General features: G+C 46.1%; 1 protein-coding gene across 1 annotated transcript in view; it reads left to right on the top strand.

The window, feature by feature from the left end:
- The window catches only part of Ptk7 (protein tyrosine kinase 7 (inactive)), a 67,361-nt gene extending 42,651 nt beyond the window's left edge, over positions 1-24,710 (top strand). Inside the window, exons 2-20 of the mRNA XM_046426213.2 lie at positions 241-528; positions 973-1,075; positions 1,433-1,623; positions 1,718-1,868; positions 2,533-2,681; positions 2,911-3,177; positions 6,598-6,731; positions 6,889-7,024; positions 7,171-7,290; positions 9,780-9,929; positions 10,036-10,186; positions 10,282-10,409; positions 11,812-12,015; positions 12,766-12,921; positions 13,686-13,918; positions 15,114-15,194; positions 21,999-22,150; positions 23,123-23,301; positions 23,695-24,710. Coding sequence (XP_046282169.1) covers positions 241-528; positions 973-1,075; positions 1,433-1,623; positions 1,718-1,868; positions 2,533-2,681; positions 2,911-3,177; positions 6,598-6,731; positions 6,889-7,024; positions 7,171-7,290; positions 9,780-9,929; positions 10,036-10,186; positions 10,282-10,409; positions 11,812-12,015; positions 12,766-12,921; positions 13,686-13,918; positions 15,114-15,194; positions 21,999-22,150; positions 23,123-23,301; positions 23,695-23,855 — 3,134 coding nt within the window. The 3' untranslated portion in view covers positions 23,856-24,710. The remainder of the gene's footprint in view (positions 1-240; positions 529-972; positions 1,076-1,432; positions 1,624-1,717; positions 1,869-2,532; positions 2,682-2,910; positions 3,178-6,597; positions 6,732-6,888; positions 7,025-7,170; positions 7,291-9,779; positions 9,930-10,035; positions 10,187-10,281; positions 10,410-11,811; positions 12,016-12,765; positions 12,922-13,685; positions 13,919-15,113; positions 15,195-21,998; positions 22,151-23,122; positions 23,302-23,694) is intronic.
- Positions 24,711-27,240: the final 2,530 nt, after the last annotated feature.

Raw genomic sequence — 27,240 nt, 5'->3', positions numbered from 1 at the left:
CTCCCAGGATCTGGTCCTGCAGGTGTTGTAAGGAGGGCACCATCTTTATATTCTGCAGAGCATCCAGCAGTTTAAGTTCCTTAGTGGATCCTTGCCAGTTGTGGTAATGTGATTTTTCATCCCTGTACTTATTGGAAACGTCTTGTGTACACAACCCCATTCCTTCTTTATACATGGTGGGCTGTGTTCAGACAGAAGCTGCAACTCCTGATCCTGCCTCTTCTGTGTCCCCATCTGCAGGTATCCAGGCAGACATTGTCTTCATCAAGGAGCCGTCCTCCCAGGATGCACTGCAGGGGCGCCGGGCCCTGCTCTTCTGTAAAGTCCAAGCCACGGGCCCAGTGCATCTGTACTGGCTGCTCAACGGGTCCCCTGTCCAAGATACTGAACGGCGTTTTGCCGAGGGAAACAGCCTGAGCTTTGTAGCTGTGGACCGGCTGCAGGACTCTGGTGCCTTCCAATGTGTGGCTCGGGATAATGTCACCGGAGAGGAAGTCCGAAGTACCAATGCCACCTTCAACATCAAATGTGAGAACCTGGGGACAGTACCTGGGACCCTTGTCAGATCCTTAACTATTGAGCTTTGGGGACACCACCTTCACCACCTTTGCTCAGTTTTTCTCATTGCCCGTTGAAAGGGGAAGACAGTGCAGTTGTGGTCAGTTCTTTCTGCTTACGTAGATAAGAAGAAGTTAGAAGTCTCCATTTCTTGCTGGGGATTGAACCCATGCTAAGCACATACTCTACTGAGAATCTCATTTTTTCCAAAAGTATTTTTCCCCCTTGAAGTCTTGGCCCATTTATCTTCTGCTGAGGGAGGGGCCGTGAGGCCGCCTGCCACATTTCAGGCCTGACCAGCCAGGGCCTCAGTGGTCACTGTATCCAGAGCCTTACAATTCAGTGGTTTCCCGATTTTCCTGCTTCCCCTCTGCTGCTGCTCTGACCTCACTGCCACTGTGGCCTCTGCTATAGGGATTGAGGCAGGTCCTGTGGTCCTGAAGCATCCAGCCTCAGAAGCTGAGATCCAGCCACAGACCCAGGTCACGCTTCGTTGTCACATTGACGGGCACCCTCGGTAAGGAGCCAAGGAGGGTGGATGAGAGAGGGCTGTTCTAGACAAGCAGGATGTCCCCCCAAATCCTAGCCTCTGCAGTTGGACCTTGCTCCCCTGACCACTGCTCTTCGCCTGTCCCTAGTTGCCCCATGCCAGCCCCTGGGGATTGGAGGAGGGCCAGCACTGTGTGCTGAGTGAGCCTAGATTCTGAGAACTGAGAGATCTGGAATCTCACTCTGATTCTGTCCCTGAATGATGTGTGCCTTTGTGCACTTCCCCTCCTCAGGTCTCAGTTTCTCCATTTGTAGACTGAGGGTCTCTCTGTCCTGTCCGCTGAATATCCCTTCCTCCTTGCTACTGACCTCCTCTGCCCCACAGGCCCACCTACCAGTGGTTCCGAGATGGGATCCCCCTCTCTGACAGCCAGAGCAACCACACAGTCAGCAGCAGGGAGCGGAATCTGACCCTTCGACCGGCCAGTCCTGATCACAGTGGCCTCTATTCTTGCTGTGCCCACAATGCCTTTGGCCAGGCCTGCAGCAGCCAGAACTTCTCCTTGAGCATTGCAGGTAAGCCTGGCTTGGGGTCAGAAGAGGCGAGGCCAAGATAGGAGAGGGCTTACTACCCTGCCTGCTGACCTTGCTGCACTTCTACTCATTGCAGATGAAAGCTTTGCCAGGGTGGTGCTGGCACCCCAGAATGTGGTAGTGGCAAGGAATGAGGAGGCCATGTTTCATTGTCAGTTCTCAGCCCAACCACCCCCAAACCTGCAGTGGGTCTTTGAGGATGATACTCCAATCAACAACCGCAGTCGGTAAGACATCTGGCTGGGAGCCTTCCAGTACTGTGAAACAGGTTGTGGACTGTACATATGTTCTCCCAAGGAGATGCAGATTTAGTTCAAATAACAGATATCATGGATTTGTACATGTATTACTTCGTATTTCCAGAAGATGGCAGTATAATGTTTTGTTTTTACAAAATGAGTCCAACAAAGGGAAGAGTCATATGAAGGCACCCTGTGAGCTAGGGATGGCTTTCTTCCCCCTCCAGCCTTCCCCCTGGGTCTTCTGGGATGAGGAAGAGAGTTAAGAGATCCAAGGGTGGGAGGGACACGGGACCTATGTGATCACCTTCTGGATAAAAAGGTCTAAGGCAAAAACACTATTCACACTACACATGCACACACTTACACACTTTTTGGAGGAGGCAAATACCTCCAGAGGTTCTAGGAGCATCTAGTCCCTCTGTTGGGACTTCTGCTCCTTGCCCAGGCTCTAGGAAAGCAGATAGCACTTTTGTAGTGTCAGGCATGACCCTGGTTCTTGAGGGTGTGGATCCTTAGGCTCTGAGGCTCATGGCCTGGCTTTAGGCTTGAGGACATTCCTGACCTCTGCAGGATAGAATTCCATTGTATGCCCTTCCAGAAGGAGGCCTATGGGCCACTTCTTCCAAATAGTCCTCTCTCCCCTCTGTAGTCCCCCACATCTCCGCAGAGCCACGGTGTTTGCCAATGGGTCCCTGCTGCTGACCCAGGTCCGACCACGCAATGCAGGAACCTACCGCTGCATTGGCCAGGGACAGAGGGGTCCACCCATCATCCTGGAGGCCAAGCTTCACCTGGCAGGTGAGCCCTTGGTGCTGCAGTGACATGTAGATATTTAGGCTCCTCTTTTCACTCAGCTACCAGCGGGAGGGCAGAGGGAGAAGGAGGATAGGGCTAGTAAGAGGTGGTATAGAGGGCTACAGGGGAGGATTTGTGACTGGAAGGGGCCCCAGGCTTGCTGGGGGAAAACATCATGTATCCCAGGACTCACAGAAATCAGGCTGGTAACCTTCCCCTTACAACCCTGCAGAGATTGAAGACATGCTACCATTTGAGCCACGGGTGTTCACAGCTGGCAACGAGGAGCGTGTGGCATGTGTGCCTCCCCAGGGTCTGCCAGAGCCCAGTGTATGGTGGGAGCATGCAGGAGTCCGACTGCCTACCCATGGCAGAGTCTACCAGAAGGACTATGAACTGGTGTTTGCCATTACTGCCGAGAGCGATGCTGGTGTCTACACCTGCCATGCAGCCAACCTGGCTGGTCAACGGCGACAGGACCTCAACATCACTGTGGCCAGTGAGTCCATTTTCTCTGAAGGTTGAGGAGAGGTGGAGGGAAGCCCATGTCGTAGGAGGGCTTGGACTCTGGTGTAATACACGAAGCCTTCTTTGGTGCTCAACTGAGGCCGTCTTAGCTCTAGGCCCCCCAGCCTTGGGGATCGGTCACCAGCTGGGAGGTGATGTTGGGAGAAAGTGGGGAGCCAGGCATAAAGTTTGGCATAGCACATCAGAGGAAATAGTTACAGCACTCACAGGAAAATGGTCCTTTTGCCGCAGAGGAAAGAGCACTTGACTGGGAGTCTGGAGACCTGGGTTCACTCAGTTTCTAATGAGTAGAATAACCATGGATAGCATGTCATCTGCCTTGCTAGGCCTCAGTCACCTCATACATAAAGTGGGTCAATAACCCACTATCTACCTTACAAGGTTGTTGGAAAGATCAAATGCAGTATATAAAAAAGATCTTTTTTGGTTCTGGAGTTGTGGCTCAGTGTGCATGCATGAGGCACTGGGTTCGATTCTTAGCACTGCAATAAATAAATAAAGGTCCATTGACAACTAAAACAATATTTTTTTTAAAAAAAATCCTATTTTTCTTTTTCAGGAAGTAATGGTGGACAAAATAATAGATGATTTTCACTGTGTTTTAATTTCTCATATTTGTTATATTTTATAAGTTTCTTTAATAAATATATTACTTACTAGCCAGGGGCAGGTGGTACACATCTGTAATCCCAACAACTTAGAAACCTGAGGCTAGCTTCAGCAATGTAGAGAGACCCTGTCTCAAAAATAAAAAAATAAAGGACTAGGGGTGTAGCTCAATGAAATAGCACCCCTGGTTCAACCTCAGTACCAATAAAAAAGTGGGGGGAGCAATAGATATGACCAAAAACACATAGGATAAAGCCTTGTATATACCTTGCGATAGATATAGGGATTTATTTATTTGGTTGATTAGTCATACTGGGGATTGAGCCTAGGGCCTTAAATATGTTAGGCAGGTGCTATACCACTAAGCTACAACTTCAGCCCTTTTAAAAATTTTTATTTTGAGATAGGGTCTCACTAAATTGCCCAGGTTGGCCTCAAATTTTTAATCCTCCTTCCTCAGCCTGAGTAGCTGGGATTGTCAGGTATACACCACTGTGTTCAGTAGGATTTATTTATTTTTGTTTTCTATTTCTTTATATCATATCTCATTGCAAGCTTTTGTGATAGTTTCAAAGGATATATAATACAAACTATAGTATACCCCAAGGCACATACATGTACAGACTGTTTTGTTATCTGTGTCTTCCACTTACCTTTACATTACTAATCTTTTCACGTGGGTAAATTTGCGAAGATTTGAACATGAAAAGGACTCTGTAAATGTAAAGTTGTGATGGTGTTATTCCCATAAATATGATACTGGAATCTCAAAAGATGTGCTCTCTCTCATGTTCCGGTACTGGTTCAAGTGGGAAGCTGCAGCACACAGGGAACAGGTGCTCAGGACACTTACACAGCAACATGCAGACAAATACAAGCTGCAGTCAGCTCTTCTCCAACGGGGTCTGTGGTCATTTCTTCATTTGGGATTCTTTTAAATATTCAGACTTCAGGGCCCTACTCTCCATCTGCAGAGGTGTCTTTAACAAGTGCTTCTGTATGCCCAAGTTTGGGAACTACAGGTCTTGATCATTCACTGAATGAGCCATGCTGGGTGTTCTGTGTAACTTTCAAAAGGGAGGCCTGTGGAATTTGAGAAGGGTGCCTGATAAAAGCAAGGCTGGTTCAGTTGCTGCTTGGTAGAAGGTAGAGTTTGGAGAACGGCAAGCCAGGACTGCGTCTAGACCAGCAGAGATTAGGTGAGTGCCTTCTCCATGCTAGCTACTCTTCTGGGACTGGAAATGCAGTGGGGAGCAAAGAAAACACTCCTCCGCTTGTGGGGCTTTTCTTCTAGTGGGGAGATGAAGAAAATGAGAAAAACAGTTGAATGAACAAATATATAATTTTTAAGTGGTAGTACAGCTATAAAGAAAAACTAACATAGGGTAAGTGACAGAGAGGACCAGGATGGGATGAAGGGAAGTTTAGGGAAGACCTCAGTAGATGGTAGCATTTGAGTTTGTACTTAAGGAGAGAACCAGCCACATGATAGATCCCAAGACAGAAATGGATTTATGAATTGGAGGAACAGCATAGCGTGTAGGCCTGAGCTGAATAAATGGTGGTGAGAGCAGCTAAGGTCATTGGAGAGGTAGAGACCTTGTAAGAACTTAGCGAGGACTTCAGCTTGTATTAAAGTGTTATCAGTTTTCCACTGCCACATAATAAGCCACTCCTAAACCTGGTTGATTTGCTTTTGATTCTGTCGGGGGTTTCAGCTCCATGTGCTGTCAACTGGGCTCCCACACGTTTGTGGTCAGTTCATAGCTCAGCTGGTGGCAGGCTACTCCCGGATGACCTCATTCACAAGTCTGGCAATTGACAGAGCCTTCTTCTCCAGTTAGCTAGGCCAGTCTTGCTCATGTGGAAGCCAGATTCCAAGAGTGCAAAAGCAGGAGCTGCAGCCCTTTCATTATGTTCTGTTGGACAAGGCAAGTCACTGGCCACCCAGATTCCACCTTCCAGGGAGTAGAGAAATGGGGTGTCTTTTGGTGGGGAAAGTGTTACCATCACATTAAGGAGATGAAATGGATGGGAAGACAGTTGACAGCTATCATTGCAAGCAGCCTAACGGATTTTGGTGGAAATGATGTGTTCTCCTTTATACTCATGAAGCTTGAATGCCTGAATTTCCATTTGGCAGCTGTGTATAGTAGGCATCTGTATTACAAGTCTGAAGCTCATGGTGGGGGTGGGCAATCGGAGTCAGGGTATAGGTTTGTTATTGAAGGTCATGGATTGGATGAGATCGTTTAGGGGAGCTACTATGGCTAGAGTAGAACAGGTATCTGAGCACTGAGCCTTGGCACGTTGTGGAGGAATTCAGAGCCAGGGTATTGGAGTTACATACACCAGCATTTTAAATCCCATCTCTCTCATGTATTAGCCAATCACCATTACTTCTTTGAACCTGTTTTCTTAGCAATGAAATAGAAGAATATTTACCTTGGGGGTTTATTGTGACATTAACTAAGATAGTGTTGGAAAGGAGCTGGAATTACCCTAAGAGCTTATTGCTGCAGTAATCACCCAAGCAGCCTCTGACTTCTGAACTCAGGGCCCAGTGGGATATTAGAACTTCTTGGGGGTGTGTCCTTTGGCTCTGGAGACCTGGGGGGTTTTTTTGTTTTGTTTTGTTTGTTTGTTTTTTGTTTGTTTTGGTGGTGCTGGGGATTGAACCCAGGGCCTTGTGCATGCACGGTAAGCACTCTACCAACTGAGCTATATCCCCAGCCCTGGAGAACTGTTAAACAGCCTTCCCTGTTCTTTCCTGTCCCTCTAGCTGTGCCCACATGGCTGAAGAAGCCCCAAGACAGCCAGCTAGAGGAAGGCAAACCAGGCTACTTGCATTGCCTAACCCAAGCCACACCTAAACCCATGGTCATCTGGTACCGGAACCAGATGCTTATCTCTGAGGTGAGATGAGAAGGTTGCTGGTGGATGTGCCATATGAGGGGATTTCCTTCTGCTGCTTTCGTCTCTGCTCACCCCAAGAGCTCTCTTCCCTCTGAGGCCGCCTGCTGGGAGCTGTTGTGTGGGTTCACTTGCTGTACCTCTTGACCATGTGCTGCAGGACTCGAGGTTCGAGATCTCTAAGAATGGGACCTTGCGCATCAACAGCGTGGAGGTGTACGACGGGACATGGTACCGCTGTGTGAGCAGCACTCCAGCCGGCAGCATTGAGGCCCAGGCCCGTGTCCAAGTGCTGGGTGAGCCAGCATGTGTGATGTGCGGGGAGAGTGCCTGGCCGTCTGGGCAGGAAAGTGATGGGGAAGGAGTAGCGGGTCTGCCCCTGGCCTTTAGCTGCCTCAGTTTCTCCTCTTTCTCCCCATCTGCCTGCCTTCTGTTGAAACAGAAAAGCTCAAGTTCACGCCGCCACCCCAGCCACAGCAGTGCATGGAGTTTGATAAGGAGGCTACTGTGCCCTGCTCAGCCACCGGCCGAGAGAAGCCCACAATTAAGTGGGTACGGGCAGGTGGGTATCTTGTACATGGGAGGCAGGGCAGTCCACTAATAGGTGTGCATGTCTGAGAGCCCATTGAGTGCCCAGCACCACACCAGGAAATGTGAGGATAGATGAGAGATGTAGGTCTAATGTGTAATCCAGTTATGAAGGAAAAGCCAGATCCAGAAAGGGTCAAATTGCAGCGTTGGACAAAACGGAAGACGTCTCAAGGCAGCAAGTGGTTGGGTCAATCAAGACAGTGCTGTGAAGTCTTAATTTTTTCTTTCTGACATAAGTAATGTGGCCTCCTTTAGAAAATTTTGAGAGGGGGGTGGGGATGGTAATCCCATTATCCATTTTCTTGAGTGTATGTCCTTTTTCTGTGCCTCTTTGTTTTTACGTAGCAATTTATTTTATATATATATATATATATATATATATATATATACATAGTTTTCACTTATTCAGCTTGATGAGTAAGATGTGGCTTATTTTAGAAACAAGGTACAGATAATAACTATATATTATGTTTCAAAAAAACCAAATTTTTTTAGTTGTTGATGGATCTTTATTTTATTCATTTATTTATATGTTGTGCTAAGAATCAAATCCAGTGCCTCACATATGCTAGGCAAGTGCTCAACCACTGAGCCACAACACCAGCCCCTAAAAATCAAATTTTTGTGTGGTGTTGGGGACCAAACCCAAAACCTCTCATGTGCTAGGTAAGCACTTTACCACTGAGCTACACCCCCAGCCCAACTATATGTCATTTATTATATTTTTTTAACTTTATCTACTTATTTTTGCAGTACTAGCAGATTGAACCCAGGAAGGCTTTAAGACTGAGCTATGTTTCCAGCCCTTTTTAAAAATTTTATTTCGAGTTTTACTTAGTTGCCCAGGCTTGCTTCAAATTTGTGATTCTCCTCTTGCTAGGATTTCAGGCATATGCTTCTATGCCTGAGTTTTCTCTTTTCTTTCTTTTCCTTTTTTTTTTGGGGGGGGGGGCAGTGGTGATACTAGGGATGGAACCCAGGGCTTTTGCACATGCTAGACAAGCAATCTACCACTGAGCTACATCTCTGGCTCTTTTTATTTTTATTTTGAGACTAGGTCTTACTAAATAGCCCACATTAGCCTCAAACTTGTGATCCTCCTGCCTCCTTTGGGAAAGAGTTCCAGAAATGGAATAATTATGTATAAAAGGGTTTGAACAGCTGGGTGTGGTGGTGAAAGCCTACTTGGGAGGCTGAGGCAGTACGATCACAAGTTTGAAACCATCTTGGTTAAGTTAACAAGACCCTGTCTCAAAATAAAAAGGGCCAGCAACGCAACTCAGTGGTAGAAGGCCCATGGGTTCTATCCCCAATACTGCAAAAAAAAAAAAAAAAAAAAGCAGGGGATTGTGAGTTGCCAAATTGTTTTTTAAAGGGATTGGCCAGTTTTGTTTTCTTTGCTACTGGAGATTGAACCCAGGTGTGCTTACAACCCAGCCACATCCACAGCCCTTTTTATTTCTATTTTGAGACAGGGTTTTGCTAAGTTCCCTAAGACCTCACTAAGTTGCTGAGACTGATCTTAAACTTGCAATCCTCCTGCCTCAGCTTCCCAAATAGCTGTGATCATAGGTGTGTGCCACTGTGCCCAGCTGTTTTGTTCTTTTGGTACAAGTGATTGAACCCAGGGGTACCTAGTCACTGAGCCACATCCACAGCCCTTTTTATTTTTATTTTTTATTTTGAGACAGAGTCTCATTAAATTGCTTAAGGCCTCTCTAAGTTGCTAAGGCTGGTCTTGAACTTGTGATCCTCCTGCTTCAGCCTCTCAAGTTGCTGGGATTATGAGCATGCACCACTGCATCCTGGATCAATTTTTATATTCCCACTAACAGTACGAGTGGGAGTAGGGTTGTAGGTTCTGCAAGGGATGTGGGACTCAAAATGAATCTGGAGGCTGAGATATTAGCAGATAGCAAGAATGGGTTGGTTCTAGGAGTGAGGAGTGACAGGCAGTGAGATGAAAACAAAGCCAACCTTTGTTCTACTCAGAAGTCCAGTTTGGCAGAGTGGAATGTTGCATGGGCAGTAGGAGAAGGTGAGACTAGTAATTGGGGGGAAAAAAAATAGTGGTGGACTTCCAACATCTGGCACAGAAGTTTGTTGGTTTTTTTTTTTTTTTTTTTTGGTGTCAGGGATTAAACTCAGGGGCACTTAAAACAACTGAGCCACATCCTTAGCCTTTTTTTATATTCTATTTAGAGACAGGGTCTCACTACATTGCTTAGGGCCTTGCTAAGTTGCTGAGGTTAGCTTTGAACTCTCAATCCTCCTGCCTCAGCCTCTCAAGCTACTGGGATTAAAGGCATGTGCCACTGCGCCTTGCCACAAGTTTGGACTTTGTCTATGGTAATAAGGAGTGATGGCTTATTTTTGAGTAGAGGTGGGTGACTGAGGGCATTGCCAGCCACCCATTGTAATTCTGGTCCATCCCATAATGTCCCTTCCTTTTCCCTGCAGATGGGAGCAGTCTTCCGGAGTGGGTGACCGACAATGCTGGTACCCTGCACTTTGCCCGGGTGACCAGAGATGACGCTGGAAACTACACTTGCATTGCCTCCAATGGGCCACAGGGCCAGATCCGTGCACATGTTCAGCTCACTGTAGCAGGTGTGACCAGTCAGGGCTGGCAGGCCTTCTGGGGGGTCACAGCCTATCCCCTTATTGGCCCCATTTGCTCACCACTCCTATCCCTTGCTGGTCTCTTCCCATCCAGTTTTCATCACCTTCAAGGTAGAGCCAGAGCGCACAACCGTGTACCAGGGCCACACGGCCCTGCTGCGGTGTGAGGCCCAGGGGGACCCCAAGCCACTCATTCAGTGGAAGGGCAAAGACCGCATCCTAGATCCTACCAAGCTAGGACCCAGGTAGAACATCCTCCCTTCCACACCCACTTTACCTCTTCTGCAGTTCTGGCTCAGAAGCTGGCCAGGTGGGCAGTGCTGTTGTTCTCTCTGGGCAGGATGCACATCTTCCAGAACGGCTCCCTTGTGATCCATGATGTGGCCCCCGAGGACTCAGGCCGCTACACCTGCATTGCAGGCAACAGCTGCAACATCAAACACACGGAGGCCCCCCTCTACGTTGTGGGTATGGCCCAGGGGGGTGTCTTGCACAGAAGTGGTGCAGCCAGGCTTCTTTCTCATCATACATAGAAGGCATCCTTTTTGTGATGGGGGAGGAGACTCAGCAGTTTCCCCTCCACTGTGCCATGGCACATTCTTAGATTCCTTGCTTAGGATTACTGTCATTTAAACGTTCTGCAGCTGGGATGTGTATGTTGGGTGGGGAGGGGAGTGTCCTCTTCCTAAAATGCTTCTCCTTGGGTCTTTGCAGCAGCCATACAGCTACCTGAGTGGGTGGGGAGGGGATCATGTCAGGATGTAGTAGGACAAGGTGGCTTTGGCCTGCAGGACCAAAGGATGATGCGTCAGGTAAAAAGGCCCTGGATCAGACTTCTGCTAACCAGCTCTATGCCCTTGGAGGCGGTAGCTCCCATTTGGGGTTCCTTTTTTATTTTTTTAGTTGTAGGTAGATACAATATCTTTTATTTATTTATTTATTTTCATGTGGTGCTAAAGCTTGAACCCAATGCCTCACACATCCTGGTCAAGTGCTCTACCACTGAGCTATAGCCCCAGCCCATAGAAGGGTTTAAATGAAAGGTTCACAAACTCTTGATTTAGCAGAATAATTGTTTTTCTAAATAGCATATTATGTGGAAGCTTAAATGAATGAAAATGAAGTAGCCAGACCCTTGGTTGAAGCTGTTGGGGTACACGTGAGAACTGAGGGATCCTTTTTTTTTTTAAGAGAGAGAGAGAATTTTTAAATATTTATTTTTCAGTTTTCGGCGGACCCAACATCTTTATTTTATTTTTATGTGGTCCTGAGGATCGAACCCAGCGCCCCGCGCATGCCAAGCGAGTGTGTTACTGCTTGAGCCACATCCCCAGCCCCTGAGGGATCCTTTATGGACTCCTCTTGCCTTCAGTTCAGCTGATGACCCCTTGGAGCTTTCTCCATATGCCATTGAAAGCCCCTAGACTAGCAGACCCCTTGTACACATAGGCTTATTGAGATCCCTGCTCTCTGCTAGGCCATGACTAGGATTCTAAATTGGAAGCTTCTAAATGTTCTTCAGGACTTGCTTACAATATCGAGTCACTTAGGAAACTTGTTAATAGTGTGGGTTTGTGGTGGCTCCCTGAGAGGAATTTTTCATATATATCCCTGTCTTGAGTTCTGATGCACAGCCAGTTGGGGAATCACTGGGCTCATCTCCTTCAGAGCTTCAGTGACCTTCATGGGTACAAGGACCTGCTGGCCCTCATTAAAGCCAGTAAAGGTAGTGAACTTCCCCTGTCTCTCTGCCTTTATTAGGCCAAGAAATATCTAGAAGTTGTCATATGTGAGGTGGGATGGTTTAGTAGAGAAACAGGGCTTGATTTGCTGCAGTAGCCCCTGTCCAAACTCATCTATGTGTCTCTAGATAAGCCCGTGCTGGAAGATTCCGAGGGCCCAGGCAGCCCTCCTCCTTACAAGATGATCCAGACCATTGGGCTGTCAGTGGGCGCTGCTGTGGCCTATATCATCGCGGTGCTGGGCCTCATGTTCTATTGCAAGAAGCGCTGCAAAGCCAAGCGCCTGCAGAAGCAGCCTGAGGGTGAGGAGCCGGAGATGGAGTGCCTGAATGGTGAGGACCCCTGGAGGTGGACCCCTCCCTCGCCACAGAGGAGTAAGCCCTGGCACTGAAGGTCTGTGTTGGAACTGGGACTGTCCCACCCCAGCTGGAAGCCTGGTGTTGGCCTGTTCCCAGGGCCTTAGCTTCTGAACAGCCTCACTCAATTCTTCCTCATTGGAACCTCTTGACCACTGCCTGTTTCCCAGGCATCTCCCAGCACGAAATGACACATAAGATCCAGTATATGCATACATGTTTCTGTAGCACATCTCTCCCCCCATGTCTGACAGTCCCCCAAGGGCAATCTCTTTATGTCTATCTTCCTAACCTCTTCCCCTGACAGGGCACTCCCTAGGGTCATTTGTGGGTCTCCTATCAGCTTAGGCGTTCAGAGCAGGGCTTGGGTTTCACCCATTGTGATTTCCCCCTTGTGGCTGTTAGGACCATGCCCATAGGAGGCCCCATGAACAGAAAAGCCCTGATTGAAATTTGGTGTTCAGGGACTGGTGGTTCAGACTTCTGCAGTGTGTTATTTCAGAGGTCGTAATCAGCTACATCAGTAAGTGGTCATATACTAAGAGAAACCCATCCCTGCTTCTCCTCTCAGCCTCATCAATTTGTCAGTGGCATTGACCCTATCACATGGAACAAGGTGATTGGCCCCACATGGCAAGCAAGGGAGACAGGGAAAGATCTGAGGTCCCCATGGTAGCTGGAGTGTTAGGTCTCATTCTGACACGCCCCCGTGTCCCATGTTTCCAGGTGGGCCTTTGCAGAATGGGCAAACCTCAGCAGAGATCCAGGAAGAAGTGGCTTTGACTAGTTTGGGCTCTGGCTCTGCAGCCACCAACAAGCGTCACAGCACAAGTGATAAGATGCACTTCCCACGGGCCAGCCTGCAGCCCATTACCACGCTGGGTATGTTGCCTTAGTTACAGATGATCTTGCTTCATTACATGTCACCAGGCCTGTTCTGAGCCTTGGTGATAGCCAGGTGGTGACCCTGATGTCTATGAACCCTAGCATGTAAGAGATGGCAGAGCATAGGTGGAGATATTGTCTAGGGTGTCCCCTGTGTGCTAGGCTACCTCCATACAGATTGTGTCTTGCCTGTGATCCTGCCTATGGTATTATTCTCTTGATGTTTTTATAAATTGACACCTTGGATGTGGTGGCACATGCCTATAATCCCAGCTACTTGGAGACAGGTTCAAGGCCAACCTAGGCAACTTAGTGAGACCCTGTCTTAAAATAAAAAATAAAAAGGACTGGGAAGTAGCTCAGTGGTAAAGCACCCCTGAGTTCAATTCCCAGTACTGAGAAAACAAAGCAAAGTTAACTTTTTTATATGAAAAAATGTGAGAATTATGGGTTTGTACTAGTTGGCTTTTTTTGTAACTTACTTTAAAACATTTAACTATTAAACACGTTTATCATAAACCACCAAAAATTGTTATGTAAACCACCGTTTGGAAAATGCTATCTGTCCAACCATTTTATTTTACTCTTGGAGTCATTGAATCCCAGGGAGAGGGATGAACAGAACCAGGGCTAGTGCCCACCAGGGTAGGTGGGGTGGAGCAAAGACTCCCCACTGTATGTGAGGCCATAGGTCCTCCCCAAGCTAGTGATTTCCTCTGCTTGGGTAAAGGCAGCTGCCTGACCCAGATCTGTACCCACAGGGAAAAGCGAGTTTGGGGAGGTGTTCCTGGCGAAGGCACAGGGCTTGGAAGAGGGTGTGGCAGAGACCCTAGTGCTTGTGAAGAGTCTGCAGAGCAAGGACGAGCAGCAGCAACTGGACTTCCGGAGGGAGTTTGAGATGTTCGGGAAACTGAATCATGCCAATGTGGTGCGGCTCTTGGGGCTGTGCCGGGAGGCTGAGCCCCACTACATGGTGCTGGAATATGTGGACCTGGTATGCTAGCAGAGATGGGGGCAGGGACACCTTGGAGGTCTTATCTTATGTGGTCTCAGCTGAGACCTCTGCCCACCTGCTTTTGCCACCTTGAGATGCTCTGCTCCCTACCCTCCCAGTTCTCCGACACCTGCCCTTCCTTCACCATCACCTCATCTTTCCTGTTGGTGTCTGCTTGATCCTAAGTTGTTCTAGGGTATCTTCTGGGTCAACTTCCCTGATTCTGACCTTTTTTTTTTTTTTTTTTTTTTTTTAATTTTGTTTTGTTTTGTTTTTAGTTGTACATGGGCATAATAACTTTGTTTTATTTATTTATTTTTATATGGTGCTGAGAATTGAACCCATTGCCTCACGTGTGTTAGGCAAGCACTGTACCACTGAGCTGCAACCCCAGCCCCTGATTCTTATCTTTGATTTGTTATAGGTTTCCCCCCAGGACTTGTCACCCCTTGAGAATAAACTTGTTAGACCAGGCTGACTAGCTGGCTGGCCTTTCTTCCTTCTTCCCTTCCTTCCCTCACCCCTTCCCTCCTTTTCTTTCTCCTTCCTTTCCTTCTTTCCCACTGCCTCCCCAGTTCCTCTTCTGGCATGTGTTAGCCTTGCATCAGCCTTCTCCTTTCCACCCAGCCCCTTCCCAGAGCTGCCCTTTCCTCTTCATTCCCCAGTTGCTCTAGTCCCTGATCCCCTTGTTAAGTCTCCCAGCTCTGGAGTGGGCGGGGGAGGGAGTATTCTCAGTGTGTCCGTTAACAAGTACTTACAGGTGCTTTGTGTATATTTCAGCTGCTGGTATTCTCCATGTTCATTTTTGTCCATTAGATTATAAACCCCTGAAGGACAGGGGTTTCTTCTCAGGGATCTGTGAGGACAGGGTAGGGGCCTGTTTTTTCATCCTGGCTTCCTAAGGGCAGAAGCTTTGTCAGGGTAGGAAGGACAGCTCTCCTCCTTTTCTGACAAAGCTCCTAGAAGGCATTTCGTATGTGACTTTTAATTCCCACATTTCTGGTGAGCTTTCCCCACAGGAGAGGGGGCAGGTTGGGAGGGCCTTCGGGGTCAGGACTTCTCACCATCTCCCTAGGCAGAATCTGTGTAGGCGCCTGCCTGCTTAGTTTACTGCTTTAGTAAGTAAACTAAGGCAGGGCTAACACTCGTGCCATAGCTGGACTCTGCCCTCACAGATGCTTGGCTCTTCCTTTAGGGAGATCTCAAACAATTCCTGAGGATTTCCAAGAGCAAGGATGAGAAGTTGAAGTCACAGCCCCTCAGCACCAAGCAGAAGGTGAGGAGGTGGGGAGAAAGGTCCCAAGAGTGGGCCGAGAGCAAGGGCAGTAATAGTAACAGAGCTGCTGTTTTATTCAGTGCTCCCTAAGGATCAGGCTCTATAGTAAGAACTTCATATGGGTTATCTTACTCATCACTGTTGTCCCCTGAAATATATGTTATTATCCCCATTTTGTGGAGGAAGAATCTGAAACTTAGAAAGGTTAAGGGACTTGCCCCACTTATGGAGCCTGAAAATAGCCTTGTATTCTCATAGTGACGTCACATAGAAAGCAGCTCTGGCCCTTGCCTTTGGGGCAGGAGCTTTCCTTGGAACCAGACACCTATTTGCCTGTGGTGAGCTGAGTAGGGAGGCTGCATGTAGTCCAAGTCCCAGGGCCTGTTGGCTGGGTGTGGCCCTGAGTGGGTTTCACCAGGCTCCAGGGGTAGCTGGCCCTTCTCTGAATGGACAGCCTGCCCTCAGGCTCTTAGGTTTTAGTGGGGGAGATTAGGTAAATGAGTCTGACATTACAGACCTGGGGACTTGAGGTACCACTCGGAAGTGAGTGGGAGGCATCGATGAGAGATGTTGATGACAATCGAGTCCTTCAGGTGGACAGACAGCTGTGATTAACAAAGAAGGCTTCCTGGTAGAAAAAGCCATTGAGTCCAGTTCTCAAGGACAGGAAGTAGTTGAATGGCAGGAAGGGGATGATGGCTTCAAGAGGGAGGAGATCAAGGTAAGTTTGTGTGTCTGGGTCAGGGAGGTAGGCTGACAGGAAGTCAGCTATCTCTGTCAAGTGACCTGAGGGACACTTTTGAGAGTTATTCTCACCTTAGCTAAATATACCCCCCCAGCTTTTTTTTTTTTTTCCTATAGCATTTTGAATTTGATGAGGGAGTTTCAAAAAGTTGAGTTCCATACTTTCTGAGGACACTATTCTGCATCACATAGGAGAAATGCTTTTCAAAAATGAAGATTTCAGTGGGGCATGGTGGCACATGCCTGTAATCCCAGCAATTCAGGAAGTTAAGGCAGGAAGATGGCAAATTTGAGTCCAGTTTCAGCAACTTAGCAAGACCCTGTCTCAAAAAAATAAAAAGGAATGGAGCTGAAGCTTAGTGGTAGAGGGCTCCAGGGTTCAATCTCTGGTACCAATAAGAAAAAGAGAAAGAAAAGAAAAGCAGATTTCACTGAGCATGGTGCAACACACCTGAATCCCAGCTACTTGGAAGGCTGAGGCAGGAGGATCGATCACTTGAATGCAGTGATCCTTCCGGGCACAAGTAGGTTGAGACCAGCCTGGCAAAATAGTGAGACATTGTCTTAAAATTTTTCTAGACCATACTTCAGAATGAGGAAATCAGAGTGCTTGTGATTGGGGCCTGAGGACCTAAATCTTTTTTTTTTTTTTAATATTTTTTTAGTTGTAGATGGACACAATATTTTTATTTTTATGTGGTACTGAGGATCAAACCCAGTACCTCACACGCGCAAGTCTTGCGCTCTGCCACTGAGCCACAACCCCAACCCCTGAGGACCTAAATCTTTAAAATAATCTCTTCAGCTCATTATTTATTTATTTATTTATTTATTTATTTATTTAGGTGCGGGAGATTGAACCCAGGTCTTGTGCGTGCTAAGCACATGCTCTACCACTGAGCTACAACCCCATCCTCTGTAGCAGATTCTTAAGCTCATAAAGTTCTAGGAGCCTGAATGCTGAAGGCCCTAGTATCAAAAAAGAAAAAAAATTTTTGAGGAACCCTGTTGGAAACCAGTGACTTTGAAATGGTTTTTGATTGGGATTTCTTATAAGAAATGCATTTTGCTCATGACCCAGCATGTATACCCTTCCACACATGCACACAAGCATGCATATATATATAACTAAAATTGAACTTTCACAACACTACATTTGATGTACTTGATATGTACTATCTTATTCTTTTTTTTTTTTTTTTTTGGTGGTGGTATTGGGGATTGAACCCAGAGGCACTTTACCAGTAAGCTACATCCCTAGCCCTTTTTATTTATTTATTTTTATTTTGAGATAGGGTCTCACTAAGCTGGTTAGGGCCTTGGTAAATTGTTGAGGCTGACCTCAAACTTGCAATCTTCCCACCTCAGCCTCCCCTGCTGGGATTACAGGTGTGTGTCACTGGGCCCAGATTTTTTTTCTTGCTTTTTAAACCTACTAAATTGGTTTCAAGACCCATATGGGTCTTTTTTTTTTTAATATGTTTAGTTGTAGGTGGACACAATACTGTATTTATTTTTATGTGGTGCTGAGGATCAAACCCAGTGCCTTACACATGCCAGGCAAGTGCTCCACCACTGAGTATAACCCCAGCCCCCCATGTGGGTCTGGATGAGCTGTTCAAAAACAATGCTTTGGGGGATTCCATAAAAATGAAAATTCTTAGGAATGATATACCAAAACTTTTTAGGTATTTCCTTCTTCTAATAATGTAGTGAGCTGCGTTCTCACTTCATATTGCTAAGGCCTACAGGAGTGAATGGAAGGAGGAAAAGTCAAGGTTTTAGAGGAAGCTGGGGCAGTGGGCTGGCTATTCTCTGGCCAACTAGAGTTGGAAGGAAGGTGAGTGGGCTAAGAGGAGCCCCAGGGGAATTTTAAGACAGCTGTGGGCAGCCATAGAAATGAAAGACATGGGCCCTGGGAGTTGGCACAATTGTAGGTAATGCTTGTTAGAGTAGTTGATAGGATGATGTCAGAGGACAGTAGCAGCCAGAGAAATGACCTGTGCTTGCATTTTAAATGGATCACCTACTACGCAACAAGGAGGAGCAGGTTCAGCTTAGCATACCTGGAGGTCTGTGCTTTATCCAGTCAGATGCTTGGGCAGAAACAGAAAGCCCATTGTGGGAAGAGCTTAGTAGTCATAGTGGGTTAGCTGGGAGTTGGGCAAACCCTCCAGGTGATAAAGTTGGAAAGGAAAGGGTGGGTCTGGTGTTTACCAAAGAACAGGATATTATAACAGTATTTGACAATTAATCCAATGGCCATCTTATGGCATCTTGCAAGGAAACTCTTACTTGGCTAGGATATAACAGAAGCAAGGAAAGACTTACTTGGCTAGGGAATAACAGAATTCTCTTTTACTATCCTCACTTAGCCAGTATTTCCAGAAACACTGCCTCTCTGGAGAAACAGCATGTTAGTCACCATGCCAGGTCCACTTTTCTGTTTCTCTTGACTTGTAGTAGATTGCTTAGCTTGTGAGCTAGATCTAGTGAGAGCAGGCTGAGGGGAGCTGCAGGTCTAAGGAGGGCACAATACCAAAGTGGTTGTCTGCCACTTACAGATAGGACAATGCCCTGGGGTTTTAATGCCTGAAGCAGAGTTAACCTGGTTTATGATGACCACTGATCATTAAGCACTTTTAGACCACGAGAGGCACTTAGGACATTCTGAGAATGGTCTTCCAGAGATCATTTGGGGAATTGGCTTCTATTTTGCCCTGGAGACCTAGTGCAGCACCTGCACCCAGGGCTGCTCAGTAATCCCGGCAGATTGTCCACCTGGCCCCTCTTTAACCCTGTGTTGGTTGGAAGCTATCCAGAGATTTTGTGTCTTTACTTTGATAATGAAATATATCAAAAAAAAAAAATTTTCCCCAGTTCTGATGGTATCATTTGTTTGCAACATCTGTGTTGATAGAGTGCCAGGCAACACATTGGTTGTATAGCAAGGTCCACTCTGGTAGTGGTTTAGATCAGTGCTGTCTAATAGAGCCCCCTACAATGATGGAATTTTCCGTATCTTTCCTGGCCAATATGGTCAGCACTAGCCCCATGTGGCTATTGAGGACCTGGAATGTGGTTAGAGTGACTGAGGAGTTCAATTTTAAATCTTAGGAAGTTTCAATTAACTTAAATTTAGATAGCCACATGGTGATGTGCTATTTTCTATTCCGTTGTTTTCATTTATTTTTAATGTTGGTTAAGATTCGGTAAATTGGTTTCATAGTATATTAACAGGCTGTGACCCTAGTTAGCAAACCACCAGTGGAGACCCACAGGGATGTCACTGGCCAGTGCACAAGAAGGCTAAGAGCCACTTTGGAATGACCCCTCTGCCAGCACTTGGGCTGTGCTTCTCTACAAGCCTGCCTATAACCCTGGGGGCCAGTCTGGTGAAGGGAAGCCAAAGGGCCAGTTCTGTAAAGGTGGGCAGCCAGCCCCTCAACAGTGATGTGACCCAGGAGAGGTAGCTGTGGTGTTGACACTGGGCTGTATGTAAAACCTGGCTGTGGATCCTGGGCAAAGCTGAGGATGAGCCCTGCCTCAGAGTGCACGTGAGAAAAGGCAGCTGGCCCAGTATGTACTCAGCAGTGTCCTTCCCCGGCCTCTTTTATTTATTTGCTTGTTTATTTATTCCAATGATGCGGATGGAGCCCAACACCTTGAGCATGCTAAGCACATGCTCCATCACTAAGCTACACACCCCCAGCCCTTCCTTTCCACTGAAAGGCTGACCTCTCGCCTGCGTGAAGTAACTTGGTAGCAGCCCCCTATTCCCTCCCGTCCCTTTTCTTTCTTTCTTTTTTTCTTTTCTTTCTTTCTTTCTTTCTTTCTTTCTTTCTTTCTTTCTTTCTTTCTTTCTTTCTTTCTCTCTCTCTCTCTTCCTTCCTCCCTCCCTCCCTCCTTCCCTCCCCCCCTCCCTCCTTCCCTCCCCAGAAGTGTAGAATCAGATTAACCATAAATAATCCTTGGTTAATTCATAACATAATCTCATTATTGGTCCACAGAGGAGTCTAATTTGCTAATAGGAAATCTACAAACTAGCTTTTTTTTAATATTATTTTTTAGCTGTAGATGGACACAATATATTTATTTATTTATTTATTTATTTATTTTAGTTGTAGATGGACACAATATCTTTATTTTATTTATATTTATATAGTGCTAAGGATAGAACCCAGTGCCTCATGCATGCAAGGCAAGTGCTCTACCACTAAACTACAAACTACAAACCCAGCCCCATATATTTGTTTATTTTTTTATTCGTACATGAGGTTTTTTTTTTGGGGGGGGGTGGGTTACAGAGGAGATGTCTCCTGTTATCTAAAATCAACCCTTCAACCCCCAGCCTCTGTGGCCTGCTTTTATTTATTTAGTCAGTTATTGTTGGTTTTTAAAAATGTGCTTATTGGCTATTTGTATGTTAGGGGTAGGTAAATTTTAGTTTTGGTATTTCGTATTTTGAAGAGTGTAACAACAAGCTGGTCACAGTGGCACATGCCTATAATGCCAGCTAACTGGGAGGCTAAGAAGGAGGATTGCAAGTTCAAGGCCAGTCTGGGCAATTTAGAACCTGTCTCAAAGTAACAGGGGCCGGGTTGTGGCTCAGTGGTAGAGCGCTTGCCTTGCCATGCTTGAGGCACTGTATTCAATGCCCAGCACCACATAAAAAAGCTAAATAAACAAATCAGGGTATTAAAAAAAAAGGAATTGTTTAAAAAAATAAAGGGATGGGGATGTAGCTCAGTGATGGAGCACTTCCCTAGTGCTCTATGAGGTCCTGGGTTCAGTCCCTAGCATTGCAAAAAAAAAAAAAAAAGGTAATAAGAAAAGTTTAAGAATCTCCTACAAACCTATATCCAGACTCAATTTTTTATATTTTGCCCCATTTCCTTTATAATTCTGTGTGTGTGTGTGTATATATATATGTGTGTGTGTATATATACACACACAGAGAGAGACATATGAGCATATTATCATTTTTATGCATTTATTTCTGAACCATTTGAGATAAGTTGAAGGCAGGCTTTTGAACTTTTGCAATCGGTTGTGTGTAAATTGATGTGTCACGGGTCTTGGTTTGTATTTCCTTGATCACTGGTGACTTTGGTTACTAACCGTGTTCTTCATCCCTTCATGATTGCATTATGTAGTGAGTGACTTCTCCTTTAGGGATCCTTAGAGTGAATCTGTAGGCCTGAAGGACACATAGCTGGCCAGTAACTTATTCAGTAATTTCCACAGTTCACAGGGATCCCTTCTTTTTTCTTTTGGTAGTACTGAGGATCGAACCCAGGGGCACTCAACCACTGAGCTACATACATCTCTAGTCTTTTATTTTATTTTTTGAGACAGGGCCTCACTAAATTGCAGAGGCTGGCCTTGAACTTGCAATCCTCCTGCTTCAGCCTCCCAAGTTGCTGGGATTACAGGCATGCACCACCATACTTGGCTAGTGGTGGGGGAGAATGTAGCATTGAGAGGGAATCCTTGGGAGTTTCTGGGGTGCTAGCATTGTTGATTTGCTTCCCTGCCCCAATCTAAAAAAATTAAGCTAAAAGTTAACCTATCTCTTTATTCCCTAGACTCCAGTTTACTTCCTTGGAGGCACCCAGTCTCGTGTGTCTGTATTCTCTCTCTCTCTCTCTCTCTCTCACACACACACACACACACAGAGTTTTTTACTTAAACTAATGCAAAATACCTACTTTTAAAGTAAAAGAAAAAGAAGAAGTAACCCCTAAAGATATAAGCTGGTATTACTGTCCAGTTATTTCTTACTCAACAAATGGTTACTCTATGTTCCAGCCCCATGTACTACTCATTCGGTCTCATACTTGCTGTGTATCAGAATGATGTCAAGCACTTTATTTCATTTAATTCAGCCTTCTAGCAACTTAGTGAAGCAGGTACTGTATTATCCTCATTTTATAGAAAAGGAAGCTGAGGTTATTTTGTTGTTGGGCTTCCTAAGTAGCACAACAAGGGTTGTGTCAAGGGAGGTCACCTTAAGCCCTGGATCTGGACTGTTCTGACAGACCCTTATTTTCTCTCCAGGTGGCCCTGTGCACCCAGGTGGCCCTGGGCATGGAGCACCTGTCCAACAACCGCTTTGTACACAAGGACTTGGCTGCTCGCAACTGCCTGGTCAGTGCCCAAAGACAGGTGAAGGTGTCGGCCCTAGGTCTCAGCAAGGACGTGTACAACAGGTAGAAGGGCCTAGAAGAATGGGGGCTCTGTACTCCTTCCCAGAGGGTGATGGGCAGAGGGCAGATAAAGTTTGGGGGTATGTGGGAAAGAACTTCATGACTACTTAGTCCAAAGTAGGAAGGCCCGGAAGGGAGCAGAGCCTTCCCATCCTCTGTCCAAAGGTACATCAGGCTTCCCAGCAGTGAGTCCCTGATGTTTGTAAGTTTTCTGTAGTGACAAAAAATGATACACCTTTTTGTTGTTATAACTAGGCAAACTGTTTAATAGTTTTTATGTAGTGTAACTATTCATATGGCATCCTCTGTAACTTCCTAAATTCAATAGTTATTATTTTGAAGACTAAGACTCGAAACTCAGCCTTATGGGCAGAGATGGCTCTGGAATGCCTACACATGCTAGGTGGCGCCCTCCGGGAACCTCCCCTGAGTCACCTAGTTCCAAGTCACCCCAGTTCATCTGACTGTTGCTTTGGTCACAGTTGGTTTATCACTAATAAAACTCTTTCCATTCAATGAGTTCATTTTTTTTAAGACATTCTCTTTTTAAAATTTTTTTTAGTTGTTGATGGACCTTTATTTTATTTATTTTTATGTGGTGCTGAGGATCGAACCCAGTGCTTCACACATGCTAGGCAAGCGCTCTACCACTGAGCTACAATTCTATCCCTAATGAGTTCTTTTTCACAATTTTTTTAACCATTACAGAGTGTGTATGATTATTAGTTTTCTTTTTAATTAACATTTACGCAAAATATTATTTTAATGGAATATTTAAACCCTAAAACCCCATGTGGATGTCTCCAGAATTTACCCAGTGTACCCTGGTGCTCAGGACATATATTATCAATTTCTCTAAGTGTCTTGTTGGAGAAATACCTCAGCCCAAGGAGGAGTCCCAGACATGGCAGGAGGCTGGGACTCAAGGTCCTGGCCCCATCCAACTGTGCTTCTTGTGTTGCTTCTATCCTGCAGTGAGTACTACCACTTCCGCCAGGCTTGGGTGCCCCTACGCTGGATGTCCCCTGAGGCCATCCTGGAAGGTGACTTCTCCACCAAGTCTGATGTCTGGGCCTTTGGAGTGCTGATGTGGGAAGTGTTCACCCATGGAGAGATGCCCCATGGTGGGCAGGCAGATGACGAAGTTCTGGCAGGTAGGTAGCTGTATTCCCAAGGATGATTCCAGATGCCCCCCCAACACACACACACACACCAGAGTTTTCTTAGGGCCCTCCTAGGACTGGTATTTAGCAAGTACACAGATAGGACTACTCCAGTTGTTAAATAAAGTACTAAAATACTTTTGTACTGGTTGGCAAATAGCTCTTGTCCCCAACTCCTGCTCCAACTGCAATGTTGTGTGTCCATCAAATAACTTAAGCTCCCACAGGACTTGCAGGATATTTGCTTGAGTCAAGATCCATACATCACTGGACAGCACTCCAGGAGTCATACTTATGTGACTGCTTATGAGAACGATAGGCCTCACAAGGTATTGGAAAGGTTGTTAAATGTTTTGCCTAACACTCCACCCATCTTCCCTGCAGATTTGCAGGCTGGGAAGTCTAAACTTCCTCAGCCTGAGGGCTGCCCTTCTAAGCTCTACCGGCTGATGCAGCGTTGCTGGGCCCTCAGCCCCAAGGACCGGCCCTCCTTCAGCGAGATTGCCAATTCCCTGGGAGACAGCCCTGCAGACAGCAAGCCGTGAGGAGGGAACCCAATGGGCTGTGCCTCAGGATGGCATGGGCAGGGGAGAGGACACCTCTTGAGAGGAGCCTACAGCATGATGGGCAAGATCCCTGTCCTCCTGGGCCCCAGGGTTCCTGCCCACACACAGCAGGCAGACTTCCCTCTTTTTTCCTGACTCTCAGCCCTTAGGGAGGCTGATTCAGACCCAGTCACCAGTCTGGGTGACTAGGCCTTGGGCTGGGCAGCTTTCTCTGCCACCCCTTCCCTCATGAGGGACAATGTGGGTGCCTCAGGTAACCCCTATTTCTGGCCTGCATCTTCTCCTTTTGACCAAGTCCAGCTCTGCCACTCATCTGCCAACTTTGCCAGGGGAGGGCTAGGCTGGGGGTGAGCTGGGTTTGGGGGGAGTTCCATAATATACTCAAGTTCCGGGCTGGCTAGCTAGCTCTGGGCACACAGTGCCAAGGGGCCTTTTAACCCACGGTTCCCACCTAGGGATCCCACCAGGACTGTGGAGGACATAGCAAGTGGTCCTCCCCGCCGTGAGCTTGTGCACACTACCCAGACCCATGTCTTACCCCCATGGTTCTCTCCTTTCCTCATCCTAAGTGCCTGGCAGATGAAGGAGTTTTCAGGAGCTTTTGACACTTATAACCCGCCCTTTTTGTATGCACCATGGGCGGCTTTTGTATGTAATTGCAGCGTGGGGTGGGTGGGCATGGGAGGTGAGGGTGGGCCCTGGAGGAGATGGTGGGGTGGGCCACTCCTGCCTCACATTTTTATCGTCGTTGTTGTTGATGTTTGTTTTGTGGTTTTTTTTTTTGTTTTTGTTTTTTTACACTCGCTGCTCTCAATAAAGAAGCCTTTTTTACAACCTGTTTCTGAGACTCAATCCCTGCTTTTGCTCATGCTGTGCTTTCTTCTTGCTGACTAGAAGGAGCCGTGTTCTTTCATGGAGTCTGATAAAACTTGGATGGGACTAACTGGTAGACACTGGTCCTTGCCTCCAGTTCACAGATGGTTGAAATGTAGGCTCAGAGGCACAAGATCTTGTCTGTCCATCCAACCCCTTGGGAACTGCCAGATACTAATCCTAGTCCTAGCACCCCTGTCACCACCCTCAGGTGGGTAGGGTAGAAGTGTAAGGGAGGACAAATTGGAGTAGGATTGAAGGGATCAATGTCAGACTTGGACTCTGAGTCCCGTTAAAACTCTAGGAAGAGCTGGGGTTCTGGCTTAGTGGTAGAGGACATCTATCATATGTTAGACCGTGGGTTCTATTTCCAGAACCCTCCCCTCAACACACACACAAAATACTCTGGGAAGGTGATAACCCAGGTAGAACTAAGAAGAAAGGTAGCTGGGTACATTGGCACCCACCTATCATTTCAGCAACTTGGGAGGCTGAAGTAGGAGGATCACAAGTTTGAGGCCAGCTTTGGCAACTTAGGGAGAACCTCAGTGGCTTAGCAAGATCCTGTCTCAAATAAAAAGGCTAGGGATGTTGCTTGGTGATAAAGCACCCCTGAGTTCAATCCTCAGTATCAAAACGAAACAAAAAAACTGAGCAGAAAAGTGATATATAGACACCTCCAGGGTCTTATTCCTACAGGGATCTCAGCCCTCCACTGATTTGATTCTGTCCCCTTATATCATTGGTGTCCTTCACCTCATTCCAGTAACTTCTGCCCGATTCCCTGACCTAAAGCAATGAGTCCATATCTCTGAAATTGTTCTAGTTCCTTCTGTTCCTCACCAACTTCTCAGTAATGAAAATATATAACAGCTATTATTTTTGAAGACTTACTCCATATTAGTCACTTTGCTGAGGACTTAATAGGTATTCTCTCATTTAATCTCAGCAACCATAATCATCCCTCTTTATCCAGTTTTGATTTTCAAGGTTTCAGTTACCTGCAATCAACCACAGTCTGAAAATATTAAATGGAAAATTCCAGAAATAATTCATGAGTTTTAAATAAATCTGTATAAGAAAAAAACAATATACATAGGGTTTGATATTATCCTAGCTTTCAGGCATCTGAAAAACATGTTGGCACATACCCACATGGGTAAGGGGGGACTAATGTATAGGGTTATATGGGATGGTGATGCTACATAATAATCTGCCAAATCTCATTTGCTTACAACAAACATTTTTCTCAATCATGGATCTGCAGGTAGGAGAGGTTTGGCTGATGTTGGTTGATCCAAGTTCAGCTGGGCTTATCTTTAGGCTGTTTAGTCTGCCTACATCTAGAGATTGCAATTATGCAGTGGCAGAAATACAAGAGGTCAAGCCAAATCACAGAAGCACATTTAAAACCACAGGTGTGTTAACATTTTATTGGCCAAAGTCATATATGAAACTCTGCATCAGCACCAGTAGGAGTTATTGCAGTTACCACATGACAAAAGAAATGGGTATACAACTATCCCTCATTTATCTCTGGTTCCAGGATATACACCTTCCCTCTGCAGACACTTGGGCTGGGTGTATAGCTATTGGGATGGTGATGCTACACTCTTAAGTAGTAGAGTGCTTGCCTACCATACCTGAGGCCTTGGGTTTGATCTCCAGCACCACAGAACAAAAACAACTCAAAAAACAAAATCTACAGGTGTTTAAGTCCTTTATGTAAGATGGTGTGGTATTTGTGTACAACCTATACACATCCTCCTATGTAGAGTTGGTTCTCATCATCATTCTTAATAATATAGTATAATAGGTGTTTATATTGGGTATTATAAACAATACAGAGAGGATTTAAAGTATACAGAAGGATGTACATAAGTTACATGCAAGCACTATTGCCATTTTATATAAGGACTTGAGTATCCACGGATTTTGGTATCCTTAGAGGGTCGTGAAATTGATCCCCTGGGGAATGAATATTTTCAGTTTGAAATTAATTGGATCTGAGGATAAAGAGCCCACAGCTCCCAAGGGCCTGCAGTATAATCCTATCACTGGGAGTGGATGGTTGGGAATAATCATCTAATTCACCTCAGGTTAGAATGTAAAATGATTTTTTTTTTTTTGTACCAGGGATTGAACTCAGGGGCACTCAACCACTGAGCCACGTCTGTAGCCCTATTTTGTATTTTATTTGGAGACAGGATCTCACTAAGTTTCTTAGTGCCTTGCTTTGGCTGAGGCTGGCTTTGAACTTGTGATCTTCCTGCCTCAGTCTCATGCCACTGTGCCCACTTGTAAAATGATTTCTTATTGTGGGTTGCACTCAGAAATATTTGAAAGACCCGGGCTGGGGTTGTGGCTCAGTGGTAGAACATTTGCCTAGCATGTGTGAGGCCCTGGGTTCGAGCCTTAGCACCACATATAAATAAAGGTATTGTGTGTAACTACAACTAAAAAATAAATAAATATTTTTAAAAAATATTTG

Source organism: Marmota monax, unplaced genomic scaffold (assembly GCF_021218885.2).
Source record: "Marmota monax isolate L192 unplaced genomic scaffold, Marmota_monax_Labrador192_F-V1.1 WCK01_AAM20220418_F8-fsc00187, whole genome shotgun sequence".
NCBI classification, from domain to species: domain Eukaryota; kingdom Metazoa; phylum Chordata; class Mammalia; order Rodentia; family Sciuridae; genus Marmota; species Marmota monax.
Note: the sequence above shows the minus strand (reverse complement) of the source record. Positions and strands in the feature narration are given on the sequence as shown.